This window comes from Xylocopa sonorina, chromosome 8, assembly GCF_050948175.1.
Source record: "Xylocopa sonorina isolate GNS202 chromosome 8, iyXylSono1_principal, whole genome shotgun sequence".
NCBI classification, from domain to species: domain Eukaryota; kingdom Metazoa; phylum Arthropoda; class Insecta; order Hymenoptera; family Apidae; genus Xylocopa; species Xylocopa sonorina.
The window spans coordinates 3,747,032-3,771,011 of record NC_135200.1 but is presented as its reverse complement, the minus strand read 5'-3'; the positions used below and the strand labels follow the sequence as shown (position 1 = coordinate 3,771,011).

Below are 23,980 nucleotides of genomic sequence, written 5' to 3'. Positions count from 1 at the left end.
CAGGGACTCTACGAGCTTGCACCAATCGTTGTTCAGAACGCGATAAACTAATGGTAGCCGGAAGTCTGTTAACGAAATCGAGTCCTAAATGTCTAGTTTCTTTTTTGACTTTCGTATTTCATTACGTCATCAGAGGAAAAATGGTCGTTAATGTAAAGTATTTGGAACACTCCTCTATCTTTTTATAACTCGATTTTTGGAGATTGTATTATGTTGTTTTCTCAACTTCGACGACTGTCGTTTCGGTGATTCGATGCCTGTACTGAGTGATTTGTGCTAAGCAGCGTATATTGCTGAAACGTGATAGTATCCGTACAAAAGACGCCATTTTGTGGTTTAGTGCTATAGTCGTTTGTGCCAATGTATATAACAATAAGTTTTTAGTTATTCTTATTTGAATTATTGCAATATTTTTTTTATGCGGTGCTTCTTTGACCATACAGCTGGTGAAATGTGATAAAAAGCATAATTGTTGAATTGACTACCGTAGTCAATATCACGAGTTTCAGCCTGTCGATACATTAACATTGCCTTTATGATATTGTTAAGATTTTACATGTTCAGTAAGTTATTTGTATAGATATATAAGTTATCGTTTTTGTAAATTTTAGTATCTGTAAAAGTTTAGATTGTATTTCAGCTGAAATATTATAACAAAGCAAAGGTCAATTGTTCATGTTTCGCCATTTTGGATGTGTAACGGAACTTGCTATGATGACGACGTACACGTCATGACAAAATATCATTCGAGTGGCGTGTAATATTCACCACGTGTTAACTATGTTTTTAATTGCAATATTGTTAAAGATCATATTTTAATTATTTAGAAGGTAGCGTTGAAAAGCGAATATAGTTATAGATTTTGCATGTATCCCAAAATGCATTGCAATGGTTATAGAATCGTGGAATTGGACCACGACTTGCGCGGTGATTAATACATTTTAATGTAATATTTCAAATAAGAATATTAGTTATTATTTACTTTGCAAAAAATTATTTTTTCCAATTACCGTTACTTATTAATATTCATGATTACGGATAATTATTTCGATGTTATAAAAATGCATTATGGGTGGACGTGGAACGATGGAAATTAACCATTAATTTTTGGATTGGTTAATAAAGTGTAATCCTGAATTTATGAATAAAGATGATCGATTGTTTCACACCCTGTAAATCCTATTCTCTGTTACTTCAATACCGTCAGACATTTTAATGAACAAGTAAACAAATTTATTTAAAAATTAATTTTAAGCTCACCTGTTATCCTTGAATCAATTTACACAATAGAAGAGGCGTTTTTTTCTCGATAATTATAGATTTCTAAGTTATTATATGTAATTAGAATGAAATTAGTCTGCGGCGTATTTGTTTGGGACGGGTATCGTTTAGCTGTACGGTCGATTAAAAAGAATATTGTAATGTTTGTTAAGTAATTTTGAAATTGGCGCGTAGTCGTTCGGATTAGTTCGGCAAAGTTCGTAATGGCAAGCAAGCGAGGGGAATGGGTAGACAGGTCGTGTTCGAGGAACAGCGGAACAGGACCATTCGGTACGTCGCGAAAGAATGCGTAGCCATTGTTGGTGCTGCGATCGTTAGTTTCTAGATCCGAGATCGTCATGGGTACGGAAAGCCATCCGATTGTACGAGACTCCAGGAAAATGTCGGTGGAGCTCGGTATGGGGCACTGATACGATATTAGTGCGAGAGATCGACGTCCGCATTCGTAAGTGTGGAACTAGTTGGTCGGGCCGCGTCCGCGTTCGTCGCGTATGCGAACCGAGCGCTCGCGCTCGCACGAGTGAGAGTGAGTGAGTGATACGGTGGGGCACACTCGGCGGCGGCCATAACACCGACCAACCAAACTAGCGAGCAGGGAGAAAGCGTAGTGCGAGTGTCCAAGACGTAGTGGTAGTGTTTTACAATAGAATTCCTGTGGAAAGTGGACTTCCATTGATCAGGTAAGTGATTACAAGTAATCTTGAAGTTTCTGGGTCCGTTGATATTAAGTATAACGCGTGGTGTGTGCCGTGGTGGTGCGTAAGTGGCGGCTGTAGCGGCGGGCCCTTGAGAGCTTTCTTTCCCGAGCGGCCATACCGCCATGTTGAAACCTACGCCAAATCGAGTGACCGAAAAGGCGGCTCGGGTATTCCGCGCGCGCCAGAATTGTCCGATGTGAGAAACGTTGCGATTTCGGCGCCAGTCGAGCGCTCGGCTAGATTCTCACACGGCGGCTTGCTCGTGTTTGTTGTGCGTCGGCTGGGTGCATCGGCTGGGCGCGGGTCTACTACCCTTCCCCTCGCCATCCTCTCCTACTTGTCCTCCTCCTCTTTCCACTGCCGCATCTACCGCGTTTATTTCTCTCCCATCGTCTCTCGTGTATCTCACCTTTCTCCTTTCTTACTTTGACGACTTTTAACCACCAAAGCACCTGTTCGACCCGCCAACTCTCTTATCTCTGCCCTTGATATACTCGGACCTCTACGAATAGAACGTCTTCGCGGCATGGATTGTTCTGGCAATGCTCCTCTTCACCACGGTAGAAGCTTTTGCTTCCCATGGTCGAAATTATATTATGCTCGTACGCGAGATCCTTTTTTTCCACTGCATTGTCAATTTTTTATATCACTACCCAGCTCACTTTCTATACCAGTGTACCAGTTATTTGTGCTACTTTTGTCAAACTTTCCATTTTGGCTTACACTGGTTACGAACAACAGGGTATGCAAGTTGATTCTTTTAGACAATTGCAGATACCACTGTGCGTTTAAAGTATTACACTTTTCAAACGCTGTTCCACGGCCAACATCCATTTTCTTTCTCAAATTCTTTTTTTTTTTTCCATTCATACATGTTATTTTATATACATCTTCTTAACGCTTTTGTAACTTGGTTATAAAAGAGCCTTTGTTCTTTAGCTTTATGTTTTACAATTCTTAGAAAAGAATTTAGACTGTTGGAAGGTTATAAATTGTCGAATTAATTATACATACATATATCGATGTATAGTTTTAATCAGATATGTAAGAGCAGATTTACCAGTGAGATTTAGATATATATGTTCTTTTTTTCTCATAACATACTTTTTAGATTATTGTATGCTACTTATATTAAAATAATATTAGTAACATAGTGCTGTACAAAAAGCTACAAAAATTATAGTTTAGCTGCTTATACTTTGTCTGGGTAATACAAAGATTTGGTTCTTTGTTTGTATTATATAAGAATATTCTTCCTAAAGCATTTGGATATTGATGAAACAGTATTTGATTTGATACATGCATTCTGCTTTATATTATTGTCGTCTCATAAACTGTAGTTATCAGTTATAAAACTTTCGCGAAACAACTTCATAAAGTATAAGGAAGGTCAAAAAGAGCAATTTGAACGTACCTTTTGCAATAGTAGTAAATATATAACACGTATATTGTAAGTTTATGTATAGAAAATATGGAGCAAAAAGAATTTTACATAAAGCATGTATCATATACAATTCAGTTATGCATGATATATTAAATAATTTATACTGACTTATATTACATTTCTTGAAATTAAATCAATGTTTAACTTGCTCTAAAGCGATTAAATCAATTTGGGGTTGTTACAATACGGGGTCCTGTTGTTATGTTATCCAGATGTTGCTAATGTCGCGAGTCTTGGCTGGAGGTACGGAGTCTCACAGCAGTGTACAGGGCTGACATTCAAAGTACTACCGTTCGGTAGGCTTGAGTAGTGTTATGCCTCCACGGCACCAATCTCCCTGGTTGCAGCGCAATCATCTTGGCAAGCAATTAGTGAGCTACCATGCTCAATTCAGAATATATCCTTGCCATCTCAATTGTTGATGAAGCCTCATAGCGTCAAGCATCAACGTAAGGCAGTTACCTGCTGCATAGCATTTATGTACCATATATGTCGGAAAGGTAGGTGAAGCTCATTACCGTGGACTAGATGAGCCTTATGTTATAAAATACACCTATAGTTATTTCATGAAATGTGAAGTTTGATTATATCAGTTGGAGTTTCACATCTACCTCTCTCTATGTTTCTTTTTCTCTCTCTCTCTTTCTCTCTCTCACTCTCTCTCTCTCTCTCTCTTTCTCTCTATCTCTGTTTCTCACTCTCTCTGGTATAATGAATCCTGCAATTTTGAGAGAAGGCAATGAAAAAGCATTGAAAAATGTGGTGTCTTGTGACTTTACGTTACAGTGATATAGTAAAATAGGTTATATACACAAGTGAGTTTTTAAAATTCAAAATATTGTAAGCCCACAGTGCGTTTTAAAGTTCGATGCTGAATGATACTATAATTCTTTTTTTCTCTTATGTTCACTTACAAAACTTATTTACACATCTGTATTTTTTTGTTACAGAAACGAAGCCAAGATGCAGCAGGTGGACACTATCTCGCAAAATAATTCTGTGAGTAATAGATTAATTAATACTATGATATTATTAATTTAAGACACAGCTTGCTTATTAATCTACTAATGCTATATACATAAGAGCTGCATTCAATTATATATATTTCCCTTGTGTGACCCTAACATAGTCAACACAATGTATTAAACAGCATATAGAGATATGTTTGTTTTAAGGTCTTTATCATTTAATACAACAAAAATGGCTTTCTCTTATTTTCAACATTAAGTCATTTCTTTCTGTATGTATTTTACATCATAGGATTATTATTCACATCCAGATAAATATTTTAAATAGTAGTCCAAAACCATTAAATAGAGATATTATTTATGTTGAAATTTGAACTCGATATGCTTTTTAAACTAGACTTTTAGTTTTATAACCAGTAACCAATCCTCTAGATGCTGTACTTATGTTTGCTATCTATTTCTGAACTATTTATATTATTCAGAGAAAAGTGAAATTTTGTAAAACTGCACTACCGTGTATGTCCTTACTCCTGGTATTACGTTGAGCATAATTTTTTTGTTTATGTAATGAAACTGAGCGCTGTTTGATTGAATGGTATGTATGAATTACAGTTAGATGTGGAGGAGCGAGAAAGGCTGTGTAATATACCGAAGGTGAGATTCCTTGTTGACTATTGTTTCAACTAGGATATGTATGGTTAAAATATGAAATGGCAGCTCCAAATATATATATTTATATGTATATATCAAGAGCAATTTGTAATTTTGCTTCTGTATTTTAAGAAAATTACAGAAAATAGAAAACAGTTGTTGAATAAAATAATAGATATCTTTTCTACATTATTTATGAAGCAGAATACTTTTGCTCAGTATATTTAATTGTTAAATGTTCAAAATATAGATTTCAAAAGCTTGCAAGTCATTTCATACAAAATACAAAATTTTGATGTATTCTATATGAAGTACTGTTACAGAGTAATATGATAAAATTTCGTTGTTTTATTTTATTCAATCTTATTTTATACTACTTTAAAGTTACATTACATATTTTAATTATTTACTTATTACATATTTGATCCTAATTGCATGATTGTATGAAATGACTTAGAGTTGCCATTATGTTTCAGTTGAAAATATTTTTGTAACATACATATATTTTTTATTACATACTCAATTAGACTTCTATTAAAAGAAATTCTAAATTGCTTGCCTGTGGTTATGGAATTTCAATATTTAGCAGCCTAATTCGCTCGCTGCATGAGTGGGTTTATCTAATTTTACGATGCATGAACCTTGTTAATGTTCCTAAATTTTCTATACTATACTGAAATTCTTCAAAATAGATGAATTAAATTATTTATCATTATTGTATGTGTATACTAAGTATTTTATTATAGAAATTTGAAATATTATTTAAAAAAAAAATTTTACTATTTTCGTATAAGAATGAAAGTATCAGTTCAATGTGTAACAAAGTACCGAAGCATGAATTATACATAATAACGTTATTTATCATTTCTATTACTAAGTATTGATTTCATATGAAAAAAAAAAAAGGTAGTGGTTTGAATTTATGCCTTGCAGAAAAATTTTATTTTTATTTGTGAACTTAATGTTATACAATAACAGTAGTCATAGAACTAACTAATAAAGTAAACTTATATCAATAAAAAATATATAAATAAAAACTGGATAATGCAGACAAGTGCACCTGGTAAGGCATCGACTACACCAGCAGCTCCTACGAAGGAACCACCACCACGTGATGAACCACCCGTGGAACCGGTGAATGGTGTAGTCCAACCACCTGTTGTGCCACCACCTAATCGCCCAGGACGTGTTACCAATCAACTACAATTTCTTCAAAAGGGGGTACTCAAGCCAGTATGGAAGCATCAATTTGCGTGGCCTTTTCAGCAACCTGTAGATGCCAAAAAACTAAATCTGCCAGTACGTGGATATTACATTTATTCTTTTAGCATATCTACTTACATTTTCTTATGTATAAATATTAAAATATCTTATAAATTTAATAGGACTATCACAAAATTATAAAACAACCAATGGATCTGGGCACAATCAAAAAACGTTTAGAAAATACATATTATTGGAGTGGGAAAGAATGTATTCAAGATTTCAATACAATGTTTACCAACTGTTACGTTTACAACAAACCAGGGGAAGATGTAGTGGTTATGGCACAAGCTTTGGAAAAGTTGTTTCTTACAAAGGTAGTTACCCAGCAGTTTTTTAAATGTTTCGCTACTGGTAAGACTTACATGCAATTACGTGATATTTAAGAAAGAGACTCAGTCCTAAATGTGTCGTTAAATAATTTTATGAACTTTAAGTTGCAAACCTAAATTGTTAACCCTATGAAATAACATCTCTGGATTCGATTAATTATATTGTAGAAAGTACTGATAACATTATCGCGTCAAAGATTGGGCATTCAACATTAGAATTACGTGTTGCTGGACACGGTAGTCGTGATAATTTCGTGTACAATTTCATGATGCTCAAAGAATTGAATGGCGCATAGTTGTAAATCTATATATTATATATGTAAATGATAATATGTAATAAACGTTAATTAATAACGTTAGGTTGCACAAATGCCAAAAGAAGAGGTAGAACTCGAACCTCCAGTTCCAAAGGGACCCAAAGGCAAAAAGGCTGGCAGAGTTGGTGCACCAGTAGGCGGTGTTGCGGGAAGTGCAGGAGGTACTGGTCGAGGTCGACCTTCCTCTGGTGCAGCTGCGGTCACTTCCAGCGTACCAAATAGCCTAACGCCTTCGGCCACATCGGCTGGGACAACGGGCGTAATCCCCATGCCACCTCTTGGCACTCAAGCACCTGCGTCTGTACCTGGGAGCACTAATACGACTACTATTGCTCCTCCATCAAGCATGGGAGTGACTCCCATGGCTACTCATAACTCTCTGCCTCAACAAGTGGTCCCTCCAACCAGCGGGTACCATGCACAACCAGCAATGGACCCGCAAGCAGCTTCTGCTGTACCCCCTCCTCCACAAGTACCTACTGCGCCTACGGTAATGCCTCCATCCCAGCCAGCAAAACTTAAAAAGGGGGTGAAGAGAAAGGCGGATACTACAACTCCTACTGCAAATTCTTTCGAACCTTTATACAAACTGGATCCTAAAAATGCCAAAATACCGACGAGGCGGGAATCTGGCAGACAAATAAAGAAGGTAAATAACAATCATAGCGTCTTTATTTGATTAGCTTCTTTCGTGCATCAAATTTTCTACAAAACATTTATGTGTATGTTTTCGTACAATCTTTCATATTGAACATGCAACCTATTCATCGTGTAATCATTTGTATTTGGTCAAAAGACTAATGCAGTTCAAATCTTTTTACTTAAAAGCAATATTTAAGTTTTGTTATTTATGTTGTATACACAGACAGTCGATTTTTAATAATCATTTCAATAATATATGTTTAAATATTTTTGTTCCTTGCACGTTGCACTCATATCATCCATTAATACATTAACAAAGAGTTCGTAACGTGGCTGTTTCAGCCAACGAGGCAAGCGGAAGACGGCTTAGTGCCTTTCCACCAGGCCAACATGCCCCTGATGGGGACAATGACCCAACAGGTACATTCATTATTACTCCTTCATGCTCTCCTTCCTTTCATTTGTGCTGTCTTATCATTTTAAGTGAATTCAATGTTTGGACGAAAAAATAACAAAAAATCTATCATTCAAAGATATGAACAAATATTTTGTGTGATTATGTTTGTCCTTTTAGTTTATTTATTTTGTTTTATTTCACTCTATAGGTCACAAAATAAATAAAAAGTGCTTTTTAAATTGATACTTTTTTTTTTGCAAATTAATGGTGTTTAGAAATGGTAATTTAGAAATATTTTTCTGTGATTGTACTAACATTTGTACATTATTTTGCAGCCTCAACATACCACTGGAAAGTCGAAAGAGAAACTTTCAGAAGCTCTGAAGTCTTGTAATGAGATTCTGAAGGAATTGTTCTCAAAGAAACATTCGGTAATTATTACACTTTTGGCATAGTAGCAAATAATGTAAAACACTTTTTATAATACATGATCTTATAATATGCAGGGTTACGCATGGCCCTTTTACAAACCAGTCGACGCAGAACTCCTAGGCCTTCACGATTATCACGACATTATCAAGAAACCAATGGATCTTGGTACTGTCAAGGTAATTTTTAATCTATCTGTCGCAGTATAGTTTAGATTGCCTTCGAGTGTTTGTATCAAGAAGTTGACATCATAATATTTTCGCAGACAAAAATGGACAATCGTGAATATAAAACAGCACAAGAGTTTGCTAGTGATGTGCGACTCATATTTACAAATTGTTATAAATATAATCCTCCTGACCACGACGTTGTTGCAATGGCAAGGAAACTACAAGATGTGTTTGAAATGAGGTCCGTTTTTACGAACATCGAAGATAAAGCTTATTTCTTCTTTCTGTTTTACTTGACAAAAAAACGAATTTTTAATGAATCAGGTATGCGAAAATTCCGGATGAACCAATGGCAAGTATGGTAGGCATGAAAGGTAGCAGTAGTAGTGCCAGTAGTTCCGGGTCTGAAAGTTCTTCCGAGAGTGATGATTCGGACGAAGAACGTACCCAAAAATTGGTCGCTTTACAGCAGGAGGTATATTATCATTTTTTTTCTCTACTATATCGGTATAATTCCTTTACGAAATTACTACAAAGAATATCAACCTTGCTTATAGCTGAAAGCTATGCAAGAACAAATGAGGAAATTAGTGGAAGAAAGTGGTAAGAAGAAGAGTAAAAAGAAGAAACCTGATAAGTCGAAATCAAGGCCAATGAGCAATAAGAGTGGTAGTCTTGTTGCCAGTCATACTGGTGCCATGAAAGAACTATTGAAACCTAGTGGTGGAATCCCAAGCGTCTCTGATAGTGTTGGTGCTAGCATAGCGAGTGTTGCCATGGGGGCAGGTGATTTGAAAATGCCTGGTGGTATGGGTGGTGACCTTCATCATCCCGCTATAGCGGTAGGACCTAACAAAACTCATGCAACAGGAAGCATGAGTCATCATCTGCCAACGGCGGCGAACGCTAAGCAGAAGGGTAAAGGAAGAGGGCCTGGAAAAGCTGCGACGACAAACACTGCGAATAAAAGGCCGAAAGCGAACAGTAGATCAGCTGGAACGAAGAAGAAGAACGCGAGTAGTCAACCACCTCCAATTACATTTGACTCAGAGGATGAAGACAATGCCAAACCAATGTCTTACGATGAAAAGAGGCAACTTAGTTTGGATATCAATAAATTACCTGGTAATTTATTGTTGATAGTGTCGAATAGAAATATCCTTTTAATTTAAAAGATTGTTCTCAAAATAAATATTTTTGTATTACAGGAGATAAATTAGGACGAGTTGTGCATATAATACAATCTCGAGAGCCTTCATTAAGGGATTCCAATCCAGATGAGATTGAAATCGATTTCGAAACGTTAAAACCATCCACATTGAGGGAATTAGAAAACTATGTCGCATCGTGTCTTAGAAAAAAGCCACGTAAGCTTTATTTTGGATTCTATTGTAATTTTGTCTTTAAACACATTACTTGCTTTTTTACTTTAGTTATTTTTAAATAACCGTATAAAGCAGTTCTAAAGTAGTAGATATATTTCACACAAAAATATATTTAAATAAGTAGAATGCATTCCAAATGTCATAATAGGACTTTCTTTAGTAATATAAATAGATTAAATTAATACAATCAATTAATTAACAATAGTTGATATCGTATCGCTGAATATTAAAGAAATCGCAATAATTATTTTCGTCAACAGAAATATTCATGTTACTTATAAGCTTACATTTAGAAATATTTTTATATCACTTTTGTTATGTACAATATAATTATTAAGTCTTTTTTAACATGTTCGACGTCTGGATATTTGTTTTTACAGATAAAAAAGTCAGTGGTAAATCTAAGGACGAACAAATGGCAGAGAAAAAGCAGGAGTTAGAGAAAAGGTTACAGGATGTTACAGGGCAATTAGGCAATGTTAAGAAAACCGCTAAGAAAGGTTAGTATTTTCTACTTTTATTGTGATTTGTTATTGCAATTACGAACCTATAATGTTATATTCGAATGCGTGTTTTGCTTTTCACAGAGGACAGTAGTAAGTCAGTCGATGTAGTTGGAAGTGGAGGAGCTAGTGGGCCGCGATTGTCAGCGTCAAGCAGTAGTAGCAGTGATAGTGATTCCAGCAGTAGTTCACTTTCTTCGAGCTCCAGTGATTCGAGCGACAGTGAAGCAGGTTAGATATAAACCTCATGTAACTGTTGCTATTATTAGACCCTTACTTGGGAACAATGAACTACTTTTAAATAAGTAGTTTTTCGTGAAATTATGAACTAATTTTTCTCTGTGAGATTTAAAATTATAGAGTTATTTGCGACTGTCTATCTTTTGGGAAGTCAACGATTTTAGTAAAAATTTTTCGTAACATTCGTTACCCAATAACTTACTGCATAGAGCACAGATTTCTGTTCACGTTTACGCTTGATAATATTACAAAGACAATACACTTATAGATTTTTGACAAGCACTCAGTATCTATAATAATCATTCACTATACATCTTTTTCTTTGATACTTGACTTTCTTGTCATGTCATGACCAAAATTTAATTGTAAACAACATTTCTATTTGCCAATTGTGTACGTATTCATATATATTCATTGATTTCTCAAGTAAGAGTGTTTGTTTGATCCAATAAGAAGAATTGTATCATTTTAAGTATGTAAAATCATAGAGTCTTCTAGTTACTTCGAATAAAGTTATTCACCATTTCATGTGGGTATTTGCTATATATAAATAAGAAATACGATCAATATTTTTTTTTCACTTATTTAGATCATACAAGTATCAGTTACGTAAGAGTAATGTTTTCATATATATCGTCTCAATTGCTATAAAATTGTTTCTCTTCACTTTATCTTTTTTAGTTCGACATCAATAGTCTTCTTTTCTAAATGTTATATAGTTATACTTAAAGAGAGTTTGTGCGTGCAACACAATATATTTATACAAACCTGATGTGATGGACGCTTAACGCGCGAAGCATAAATTATTAAATGAAAATATACAATGTTAATAACTGTACAGTGTTAATTTTAAATATACTAATAAACAGTCTTTCCAAAATGTAAAAGAAACTAATGCTTAAAGGATACGTACACTGTAAAATTAGTATCTTACGTAAGCAAATGAAAGTGGCACTTAATGCCCCATGATTTGGTGATGACTTTATATTAAAAGGAGAAAAAGAAAAAAAAAAGAATTACGTGAACTCTGTGCCTAACTAATTTTGTATTGGCAATTGACATAATCGGAAATACCGATGCAACATTATTGATGCAAGATACGTAACAATGAAGTTACGAAGTAGTTATGAGAACAATTTTTCAAATGGGGGTTTGATCAAGTTTGACTGCACAAATGCATCGCAAATATCTTCTTAAGCTGCTAAATCTTGCTTTATTAATTGTATTTATTAGGACGGCGTTATTCGTGTAGCTTAAGTGCTGCGTTATATTAATGCAAGTACGAACAACGTGTCAAGCTTCATCGCGAACGTTTGAAACAAACCTATTGCCATTACGAAATTACGATATCGAAGACATAATCATAAATTTACTTACATCTGTGAGTATCTATAATTTTTGAAACAAATATATACATATATGTATAAATATATATTTCTAGAAATGTCTTTGGACATCGAATTTGAAACTTGACACGATTAAAGAATTTTTATTTAATTTACAAGACAATATGCAATGGTAAGGAAAAAAAAAGAAAAAAAGGTGAGCTAGTGGAGTGCAGACTGTGTTTAGAGGATACCATATGCCATGCCAGCTTGTTTCACAAATTATATTATTGATTAAAAATGATTACTTATATTTTCTCTTGCCCTGTCGGTGTTGACAATACATTCTGTTGCTCGAAAGTCAAGTATAGTTTGCTATTCAAGGTTACTGAATTTTTCACTGCAGTCTCGCGCGTAAGCGTGCAAGGATACACATTACGTTATTTCGAGAACGTACGCTTGGAATGGTAACGTAAGTCAGCCTCCAGTGTCTGAGAAAGTTGCTGTGAAATATCCTACGGAGAACAGAATTAAAACAGCCGGGGACTGTAGTGTCAAATGTTAGTACCTTGCAGTATACATTGTAGCTTCTCCTGACAATTATATTGCCCTACGTAACCCAAGCAACATCATGCAATATATTAACTCTTGCAAATTTAATATTTATTTACATTAATCCGTAAGCAGAGCATTACTTGTATCACTGTGTTTGTTAAATCATTAAGTTTGTTTCCTCGCATTGATTCATTCATGTCGTATCATTTCTCAGAAGATAGTATACAGTGATATTTAACACGGCGTCATTATTTACGATAAGTGTAAAGCATACACTTATTAAACGAGTGACGTGAGAACTGTGTTTAGGCTTCTGAACACTATACTTGTTGCTCGCAGTTTAGACTGTGCGTGGACTTAAAATGGTCAATACTTAAAAGAGGAACAAATTAGGCAGTAATATTATGATACACACGGGAAACAAATGCAGACAATGTGTATTGGTGGCTGGATTTGCATATCCACGTTCTAAGGTTTACTATAATCCACAGCTTTCGCGTCAAACAGTAGTATTTAATTAGATACACTCTCGTGTTAATTTCGTCTCCGCAATACATTTTCAGAGTTCTACATTTTTACGATATTTCTTGTTTACATTTATATACTTATATATACATAACGCGTATATATACATGTATATATAAATATATAAGAAACGGAAAAGGAGAAACATTTTACCTGATATTATTACCTCATATGACTTTCCATTTCTTGATTGGGTTTAGTTTGATAAAATGAAAATAGAAAGGAAAACAGAAAGCCAAAGAAAAGCGGTGCTTCCTTTAAAAAGTCAATTACTAAATATTTATCGCCTTATGGATACATTTTTGGTATAATACGTACAAACAGTACCAGTACTCTACTGTTCCATTTAGATGAGAAATTGTGAAACTGAACTAAATAGAATCTCGATTCTTCCTCTAAGTACGATGAGTTCCAGTAAATGTAGTTGCAAAAGCAGATGTAAAGCGTGCGGAGAAAGTGATGTGTGATACAATATAAATAGTTTCAATTTATTTTGTTAGAGGATAATTGATGACTTTGAGCATACGAGGTTTATGTTAACATATCAGAGAAAGGCAAGGGGAGTGTACAAACAGATATGACACAGACAGAAAAATGGTAGATACATTGTTTGTAATGTTTTTACGTAGAGGGTAAAAAAAAAAAGAAGACTATGAATAGAAGAATTAGGAACGAGAGCAGGTCGAAGAAATGGTCTACGATACGAACAAGGCACCCTAGCCTCCAAACACATTGTTTGCACTCCGCTAAGCTTTGCTAATCGTCGTTTCATTATTCTATTCTATTTACCACTAGTTCTTCATTGGTAACCCATTGTCAGTTTTTCATTTCCGAGGTAATACTTGAAATAGAGAAGTTTAGCGTACTTTCGTTTTATTAAATCGATATCATTATGTCAAATGATAATTATTAATTATGCAGATTTGGTGTGGTTTTACATGCCTCGCTATAGAAAGTAATACTTAGTCTTGTTTAAAAAGAACAAAGAAACAAAAATGAATTCGATTTTCTTTTAACAACAATTGTACTTCCGAAATATGCATAATACTTACCACCGATTCTGAGTATATTCATATTGTAAAACTGTCTCAAAATAATATTAATTTTAACCCGTCCTACTAAAAACTTTTTTTTTAGAAAACCTTTTGTACAGGTTTGAACGAGGTTAATTTTAGTGATATTTTGTTTTTATATTTCTATGTGTAAATGTCTCCTCCATGATAGCGTTTTTTGTTGAAATATCATGTAAATTTAGTTCTTTATATATATATATATATATATATATAGTAAAATATATACGCGAATGAAGTTATGGACGTAACCGATATAAGATTTCGAGGTGCTCTTCAACGGCACTTTATGCTTCAAAATGTTGCATAACACGAACGTTAATGAAATGAGAATAAACGAAAGTGATCAAATTCGCACTCAGTACAATTTAATGTTATCATTAATCGTACAGTCAGCAGCGTACTTACTGTTCCAGTAAACGAGTGAACTAGAGGAAAAAATCAATCATTGATTTAATAATTAATTTTCTTAAGAAAAAAAAACTGCAACCGGTCGGAAAATTGTTGGTTGATTTCTGAGCAAATTATAGCGAATATACAAAGTGTCCTATCATTTTGTGTTTCTCTATTTGAAGTATTGAAAGTAAATAGAAAATGGAACTCCAGAAACAATTAGTTAGACTACGCGAGATCAAATTAATGGCGTGTGCTGAATTAGATAGAGACTATGCATCTATTAAAATACAATCACCATTAGCTTGTAACACGAGGTATAGGGCATTTTATAATAATATCAATATTGCCTTCCAAAATTTTCTTTTTAGCATTTACCCCGTATAAAAAGCACGCGTCGAACATTCTTTCGCAATCTTTAGCCCAGACTGGAACGTCATTCTTCCTTCGAGGTCGTTATACGCATAAGCAGATTTAACGAGGATTTTAAGTTTTTTGTTACGATCTGCGGGACGGTTTCCTTTTTAAATTTTTATTTTTTCTCATTTCCTCTTTTATTCAAAATTGTAACTGTAAATTATTCCTGCTCTGAAACAATCACACACGTGCGTTCCATCTGTTTTGTGCGTATCACGAGTTGGATAGCAACAGTAACACAAGCATACGCGTTTTGTACATAGTGAAAACTAATATATCATAAAATATTAATAATAATAATAGTTGTAAGTTAAGAGGATAAAAGGCGAGACACAGGAGACTTTTTTAAATGCATAAACAAAAGGTAGATGAGTGGAAGTAAACGAAAGAAAGAAAAAAAAAAAATATTGATTCTTCGAAATCGTTTGGAGTCGGGGTTGGCTCATTTGGTGGTCCAGTTAAACTATATTATATAAATTAAGAATACGCTGGAACTTCTACTCGATGTTTCCTTACACCTTCGTTGTTTTATTCTGCGCGTAATCGTTTTGTCTTGTATGAATTGTATTTTATCAATTGTAATTTACTATCGACCATTCCATTTACGAGCATGACTTACCGCTACGAGCATGGATTAGACACTAAACACAGCGTTCATTTGGATTGCCGCTTGTAACCGATATAATCAATATTACAGCATACAAACATCGAGCAGGAGTATCTTGCCACCGATCTCAATATTGTGCTAACTGCGACTTGAAAATTACATTTGAATCCGCTTGTATGAGTGTGACACTCTTGTATCATTCATGTTTAAGTTCAGTCCATATTGTACTATTTACGTGACTTTTATTTGCATTAATTCTATTACATTACATTAATTATATTATATTACAATACCACTGTACGAGAAGAGAAAAATACAGAAGGCAGTTTGATGGTTTTGTAGTCAGCATTTTGTAATCATCATTTTCACTGTCACGATTATTATTGTAACACAATCATTATTATTATTATTATTATTATTATTATTATATAATTATTATTATTTTATTATTATTATTTTATTATTATTATAATAATATTATTATTATTATTATTATCCATGAAGAAGAAAAAAATGTGCGCGCTTTCGCATACATATATTCGCATATATATATAAATATATAACGTTATATATGTATGTGTGGCAATTTCGCTGCACGTGAGCGTGTATGTATGTGCGCGCGCGACGTATGTATGTATGTATTTATGATGTGTATACATATACGTATATATATATTATACACCCATATATATACATGTATATGTACATGCACGCGCAATTATTCATAAATAAATTGAATACAACTAACTTTATGTAGAATGAGAAACAAAAACTGAATTGTTCTGCGCATTAAAAAATTTTTTAATATAAAGAAGAAAAAAAAATCATTAAGATGAAAGTCCACAAAAAAAATCATACAATTGAGATATTTAAATTAACATTGTTGTACACAGTGATACAATTATAATATAAGCATATGAATAAAATCTATTAGAAAATATATGCTCGAAGTTTTTTAATTTTGTTTCTAATGTATGTAACATTTGTTTGGCATTTCTCTTACTCGGCGAACAAGACGTTTATGGCTGGTATCCTCTGCACACTGCATTTCACTATGTCCTCATCGATCTGTCTCTTGTTATGAGAAATACGATTGATTGCACGTTATTCACCACTAGATGCACGTTACATTGAATTACAGGGAACTCTTCCAATCGGCCGCCAAGAAAGAAAACAAAGAAGAGCACACCAAATACGGGACCTTCTGCGACGACAACCACTGTTACACCGGTAAGATAATATTTCCGTAGGAGCCGATTGATAACAACGTTTGATGCACATTTCTTGTTATATAATTGACATACTAAATACTGTAACCGAAGTGTGTTTTATATTTTTACCATTTTTGTCTCTCCTACTAGAACAATTGAAGCAACAGGTGCAACACAGCGTGACTGTAACAAATTTATTACCAGAAAATATCGTTCATAGACTCGATGATTCTTCGTTTTATTTGAATGCAACATACACAAAAGTTTTGTCTAAAAATGGTACATGCGATTACTTTACGCTCTTATTGTACTTGTCGCCTCAATAATACCGTGCAATAATAGTGCTATTTATGTAGAAGGTACACTAAGACGTTTAATGCAATTATGTTTCAATACCGTGAGCATAATATATAACATAAGTTAGTAGTCTATATTCATGAAAACAAAAAGATATTCACGCAAACCTCCTGGCGTATACAATAAAATGTTTTCTATGCACGATATATTAAATAACAGTGCACTCTTTAGGCACCTACATTGAATCATACCGGAGGTCTTTTAATGAACAGTCAACCCCCAACAAATTCTACGGGACCAATAACAAAACCAGCTGTAACCCAACCTAGCAATATTTCTTCAGAACAAGGTGTGTGGAAATTATTTGAGCTATTTAAATTATTGAAGCTACCATTAATTTATGGTAACGAAAAGGAAACGTCGGCGTATACGTTCAAGTCATTTTCTATCTGCAGATAAAATAATTGGTAAAAATTTGTATATTTAAGTATATACATTTACCAAACTTGACTTTACAAAATTATACTTCAAAATGTTAATTTGTATGACTACGACGTATGTTAATTGTCTGTTTAAAAGCATGTCGTATGTTATTTTGAATGAAAGTACGTCGTACTTCTTTGCACTATGGGTCTATATTGATTCATTATTAACTTGATATTTAATTATTTTATTAGGTGGTAACAGTCAACAATCCGTGGCAGTAGCAGCTGTTACAGTTGGTCAGGGAATGCCTGTAGCGAGTCACGCGTCTATGCCCGCGCAACCACAACGATCTACAGCCATGGCTACTGCTGCCTCTGTAAAAAAGCCTACACCACCGCCACCAACTACATCTAATCCACCAACGCCATCGGTTTCTGTACCAACTCCACCACCAAGTATTACGCCTACAAATACGAATTCTATAGTAGCTTCACCGGTTGTGCCTCAGCCACCACAGCCACCTACATCCGTTAGTTCCTTTTCGAATGCAAACACACCTGTACCCACAGATGGGACAACATTAAGTCAACAGTCAGATCTTTTGCAACCATATAGTACTCTAGGTATACACTTTATTATGCTACATACTATTCTTAACTTTACCTCTGTTATTACATTATTTCCGTTTATACAGTGTTTTAAGATTTATAAGAGTACATTCTGACCAAAGTTTTTTCTGTACAGCTCCTGTGCCTACTACGCAAACATCGTTGGAACAAACGATGTCGTTAAAAAAAAAATCGCACATACCAATGATTCAAACACCTCATACAACAACTAATAACACCAACTTGAATTTACTGTCTGATGTAAAAACACCAATTAATATGATGCCTACGAGTATGGCGTCCAATTTAAATTTGGGGAATATAGCGATGGCCAATTTGAATATGAATTTACCACAAGGATTGGCGGCCACGCATATGTCGATGCACAACCAACTGGAAAATATGATAAACACAACTTCGCCATTGACTAATATACAAAATTCCCATAATGCTACGATGTCGCAGCAGCATTCCAATGGTTTTTCTAATATTAAGCGTGAGAATTCTCCGCCTAATATGTTGAATAATAATGGTATACCTGGTCTTAACATGGGAATGAACATGGGCGGAATGGGCTCGATCTTCGATCCAATGTCCATTGTCTCTATGCCGATGCAAATATCTCAAATGCCACTTAAGAAGGAAGAGAAATCGGTACCCATTTCTCAACCGCAAATGCCTCAGAAGCCTATGGATGGTATGTCTTATGTTGATTTATATTTAGGGCATGCATTCTGCCGAGCATTATAATACGCTGTAACAATTCTCATTCTCAAATTTTAATATCATTCACTTATCATCGCTTTCTAACTATTTCTCTTTTACTATATTTATACCATATATGGCTATGAAACTCTTTCTCTTAAGCAAATAATTATAATCTGTTAATGCTATAAATAACTTTCTATGTGTTAGTGCTATGATATAATTATGTAAAATACAGCAATACATAAGTAAGCAAATGAAATAAGAATTATAGATTTGGCAGTAAGGGAATGACATGGTTTTATAAAAGTCCGATATAGTATTAATAACAGGTTCAGTATAGCTTTTAAAGTTTTTAAAAGTTCGATACGATATTGATAATATTTTCTGTTACGCGTGTACATATTCATTTCAATTAACGCTGTTTCGTTTCTATTGCACCATCTGACCAATGGCTTACACACTTTTGGGTATCGCAAAGCAAGTGCTTCAGCTTCGTATTCAAATTGTTTAATATACGCTTCGTTTCTCCACTGTGTACTGCTCACTATTCACATTCTAAACTGCTATATTAACTGCTTACTAATCAAATATATAATGCCATTGCTCTAGCCGGAGCTCTTTTTGCAGAAATGAGTGCAGGAATGCCGCCGATGGGCAATCATTCGAGTTCGCAGCTTATGTCCGAAAAGAAGATGACGCCACCCGACTCGAAAAATCCCGTGTCGAACTTCGCATCAGCCTTTAAAAATAAGGTATGAATACAAAATGTTCTAGTGAGATGTATTAGAAAAATTTTTGCTTCTACGTTGCAAACGTTTCATTTTTCTCACTTGCCTGTTAATCTTGTACAGACTGTAGAACAGAATGTGAAGAATGCTTCATCGTGGTCATCTTTGGCACAAGCATCAAGTCCTCAATCTGCGGCAGGAAGTAGCATGAAGAGTGCTGCACAGGATTCATTCCAAGCATTCAAAAAACAGGCGAAGGAGAAACAAGATAGGGTTAGTATACGATTAATATTTATTTTGTAGACAGTATAATTTTGTTAGATTAAGTAATTTAAGATTACACGAATATTCCACTTATCCATAGTCAAACACTACAGACTAACAGATCATCTAATATTTTCAACTGTATTTAATTATCCAATACATAGTTTATAGGCTTTGCCTTATTTATTATACTTTCTTTATATGAATTATATACATTTACATATGTAACTATATGTATAGAGACGTAAGAACGAAGTTCAATTTGTTTCTGCAGCAAAGAGCACTATTGGAACAGCAAGAAATGCGTAGACAACAGAAGGAGCAAGCGGAACGAGAACGTTTGCGGCAAGAGAATGAGAGAAGAAGAGAACGGGAAGAAGAGGACGCGTTAGACAAAGTTAGAAAAACCGTCAGCGACCAACAAGGGAGCGTTATGACCGCCAATTCAGGGACAGAGGAAGTCAAAGCCATTGTCGACACCGATAGCAGTAGTCCAAGTCATTCATCCAGTCAAGACAAGGCCGCGGCGGAAAGAGAACGTCAAAGGCTACGAGAGCAAGAACGAAGACGCCGCGAAGCGGTGAGTTGCACCATACCCATTCATTTTACGCAAACATTTCATTTTGTCGTTAAGGATATATCTTTGAATTCGAGCTGTATCACGTACGCATAGTATAATCCGAATTAAGAGAAACCAGTAGACAAAAGCAATAACACGCTGTGAAACAGAATTATAAATATTATCCGCGATATTTCTAAAAGTTGATAAAGTTATAGCAGCGAATAGGTAATTCGGTGGGCGAGTTTGCCAAGAATGGGTCGTTTTTATTATTTCAGATGGCTGGGCAAATTGACATGAACTTGCAAAGTGATTTGATGGCTGCGTTTGAGGAATCGTTATAATGTTATTTGCTGCTCATTAGAAATCCACTGAAACCGGGCAGGACTTGGATGTATGTTTGGCGCTGGACGATGCAGAAACGTATTAATATATACGTCAGTCAATAACAAATAATAATAATAATAATAATATTAAAGTAACAATAAACTGAATAAGAAGATCGGTGTAATAGTAAAAAAAAGAAAAAAGTATAATGGTGGTGCGGGTTGGGACATTCCAACGGAGGACCCTAAACTACATTGTCCGAGGGGGACGGACATCAAAGAGACAGTTTATCAAATGACGCAAAACTACTTGTGTGTAATCGACGGACACCTAAGTGTGACCATGTAATTAGATAAATACTTACACGACACATTGAAAATGCTACACTGACTATTGTGTTACATTTTTCCGGTTTTCATAAGTTTGTACTTTATGTAAATTTGGAAACAAAACAAAAAATATTACGCAGATGATAAGTGAAAGAAAGCATATGCGAATGAATGAGTGTATGAGAAAAGAGAGAGAGAAGGAAAGTGTGTATAGCGTACGATAAATGAATGTATGAACGTGAAAGAGAGCGTGAAGGAATGTAAAAGTTGTGTACATTTAGTTAAGTTTTATATTTTTCCACATTCAGTCATTAATCGTTGGTAGGATTGCATAGACAATGTTTCTGCCAATAATACATATAATTATTAGCGATTACTAATAATTTCATTGCAGATTTCTTTGTCGATTATGAATATATACTATTTGTAATCACGAAAATAGGTAGGCTTGTTAAGTCAATAATATAGAAAAATATACCTAATGCGAACATACACATTGGTGAATTTAATCGTATTTGATCATCGCGATAGCCCACGTGACTGTTAGTTGAAATTATCCGGATTTCGATTAATCTGGGAGTCAGAGAGGGCCAAATCGGTTGATTCGAAAAGAAAACGGAGAAAAAGAAAAAAACAAATATTTGTAAACTCACCTTAGAACAAAGTCGTCAATTATTACGAATAATGGTAAGGTGATTATAGAATGATGTAGTTTTGATCCTACCAACCATTAGATCAGATCCGACACGTGTACCTAATTCGTGGTATGCTCTAGGATCGCAGGAAAACAGAAAGTGTGACACGGTATCGGCTCATAAATGGAACATTATCTAGAGAAGAATTATATTTCTTTGATAGGGGGGGAAGTTGTGAAAGATGTTCATTGGGAAAGAGCTAGATTTTTCAAAAAAAAAAAAAAAAAAATTAACATACAGAATTCACAAGGAGTCGCGTTCAGCGTGCAACAGACGCTTGAAATTTTACGAAAAGTAAAAAAAAAAGCAAGTCGCTTACATACGTTGCACGCGATCGTGTAACGCGCGTCTTGGGAAAAAAAAAATTCAATCGGCAAAAAAAAGTACAAAAAACAACATTTAATTGAAAAACCGATTAATTAATTAAAGATTTTGATTTATTACGTACTGCTATTACTCTATTATTATTAATTTACAAAGGGATTCATTTTTTGAAGAAATATTTAAATTTGTAGAAGTTATAACAATAGTGGCTATATATAGTGGTACACAGACATTACTATTATAATTATTATTATTATTAATATTATTATTATTAATAATTATTATTAAATTATTTCATTAAATGGAATTTTATTTTTTTAAGAGCCTCTTTAAACCTGCAATGTCTTTCTTTTTATCGTAGCGTATCAAATGTGCTTTGTTTGGGATCAAAGGAACGCGCTACGCAGGCACAAGTCGTTTGCGGCATTAAAAGGACATGCTAGATTTAATTTTTCTTCTCTTAATTCAAAACAATACCGTTTACAAACACATGTTCCTTTCTACGTGATACTAGAACAAATGCTTTGCAGTTGCGAACAGAGCGCAAAGACTTTAAATCAAGTTTGTCCACGGACGGGCGTGCGTGCCATGAAGTTCTCCTCGGGCTGATGTATCGTAACGGATTGATACGATGCGCTGTATAAAGGAAAATTATTACACAAAACGTGTGAAAGCAATACGTTTTACGTGATGATAATGTTGATAGTTTTGTTTGTTTCGAGTATCACATTGTTCACTCGAATTCGTTGCTCGTGAACAATTTTAAACTGTATCATCAGTAACGGCGAACTACATGGCATTGGGAGCCCTTCCGATGGACAGGACTGTTTTAACCCTTTGGAGTACAGTTATTTCGCCGTAAAATTCTAGTACAATATTCTTGTTACGCGTCTAGAATTACGGTTCAAGAGATTATTCTATTTATTTTCGTTCAGTATGCGGATGCTAAATGTTGGCCCTACTGAGAGGTCACCATTTCTCATCTCTCACCGAAGCTGCGATGCGAATTGAATAGACGATCTCGCGGTAAAATTGTTGTACCCCAAAAGATTTAAAATCCAGAGAAAACGTATACGCAATTTGGTACAGATTAGAGTACACGATGACTCGCAAGATCATCGAAAGGAATTCGTCTTGCTGTAGAATAATCGTTCTCTTGCCGTGGCTCGTCAAAAGGCGAAGCCACGCGATATTTATGATAGGTCACCAATGCGTAGCGTTTCATTTTATTTATTCTGCGTTTCTTTCGACACGATCTATCATGGTGTTGTACAAACTGCTTTCGAGATGCCTCGGCGAAGTTCAGCGTTTCTGTAAAAAAGGAAGAGGCCGCCAGAAAAAAAATCGATCGTGTCAACACACAATGTAAATTTTGAAAACAAAAACAATACTTCCCGAGAGACACGACCGACGAGGAAGAGGAAAACCATTTCGAACCGCCAAGGACTCCGCCAAGAGATTTGACCCGTGGTCGAATCGCCAGATGCCCCTCGCTGAAAGACGATCGTGTTTTAACGACATTACAGTGTATACAGACGATTTATCATTACGCACGCGCTTAGACATGATTCCGTCGTGTTAGATTTGTTCTGGTTTTTGTAAGCGTTTCCTACGAAGGCTAGCGACAAGCGTGTCGAAATGACCAACAGGAAATCGTAGGAGGCGTTTATCAATGCCGTAGGTCACCAAGTTAGTGTCCACGTTCGTTAGGCTAACGTTAATCGCATACGTGCGCGTCTACGATTTGAAATTTTAAGTGCGAGTGTATCGACGATTAAAATGTAACGAACGAAACGAACGGGCTACGCTCAAGCCGAACTGATCAACTCTGTTCTTTTTTTCTTTTTACAAATTTCTAAAGTTCAGTACCGAAGGAGCGTGGAATTAACGAG

The 23,980-nt window shown here is 34.9% G+C and overlaps 1 protein-coding gene across 8 annotated transcripts; it reads left to right on the top strand.

The window, feature by feature from the left end:
* The first annotated feature begins 1,539 nt into the window (after positions 1-1,539).
* On the top strand, positions 1,540-21,685 carry LOC143426261 (homeotic protein female sterile). 8 transcript variants are annotated; one of them, XM_076899567.1, is made up of 24 exons: positions 1,540-1,961; positions 3,636-3,872; positions 4,374-4,422; positions 5,004-5,045; positions 6,093-6,341; positions 6,428-6,622; positions 6,998-7,603; positions 7,939-8,016; positions 8,329-8,424; positions 8,500-8,601; positions 8,688-8,833; positions 8,917-9,067; positions 9,150-9,717; positions 9,801-9,959; positions 10,358-10,477; positions 10,565-10,711; positions 16,754-16,842; positions 17,352-17,469; positions 17,798-18,169; positions 18,291-18,851; positions 19,472-19,614; positions 19,714-19,863; positions 20,129-20,434; positions 20,692-21,685. In XM_076899567.1, exons 3-24 carry the CDS (start codon positions 4,387-4,389, stop codon positions 20,755-20,757), a joined length of 4,500 nt encoding a protein of 1,499 aa, XP_076755682.1. In that variant the 5' UTR covers positions 1,540-1,961; positions 3,636-3,872; positions 4,374-4,386; the 3' UTR covers positions 20,758-21,685. The 8 variants fall into 8 exon arrangements, with proteins under 8 accessions (XP_076755682.1, XP_076755681.1, XP_076755680.1 ...); XM_076899566.1 differs by having other exon boundaries at positions 3,636-3,923; positions 19,490-19,614; XM_076899565.1 differs by having other exon boundaries at positions 3,636-3,923.
* The last annotated feature ends 2,295 nt before the right edge of the window (positions 21,686-23,980 follow it).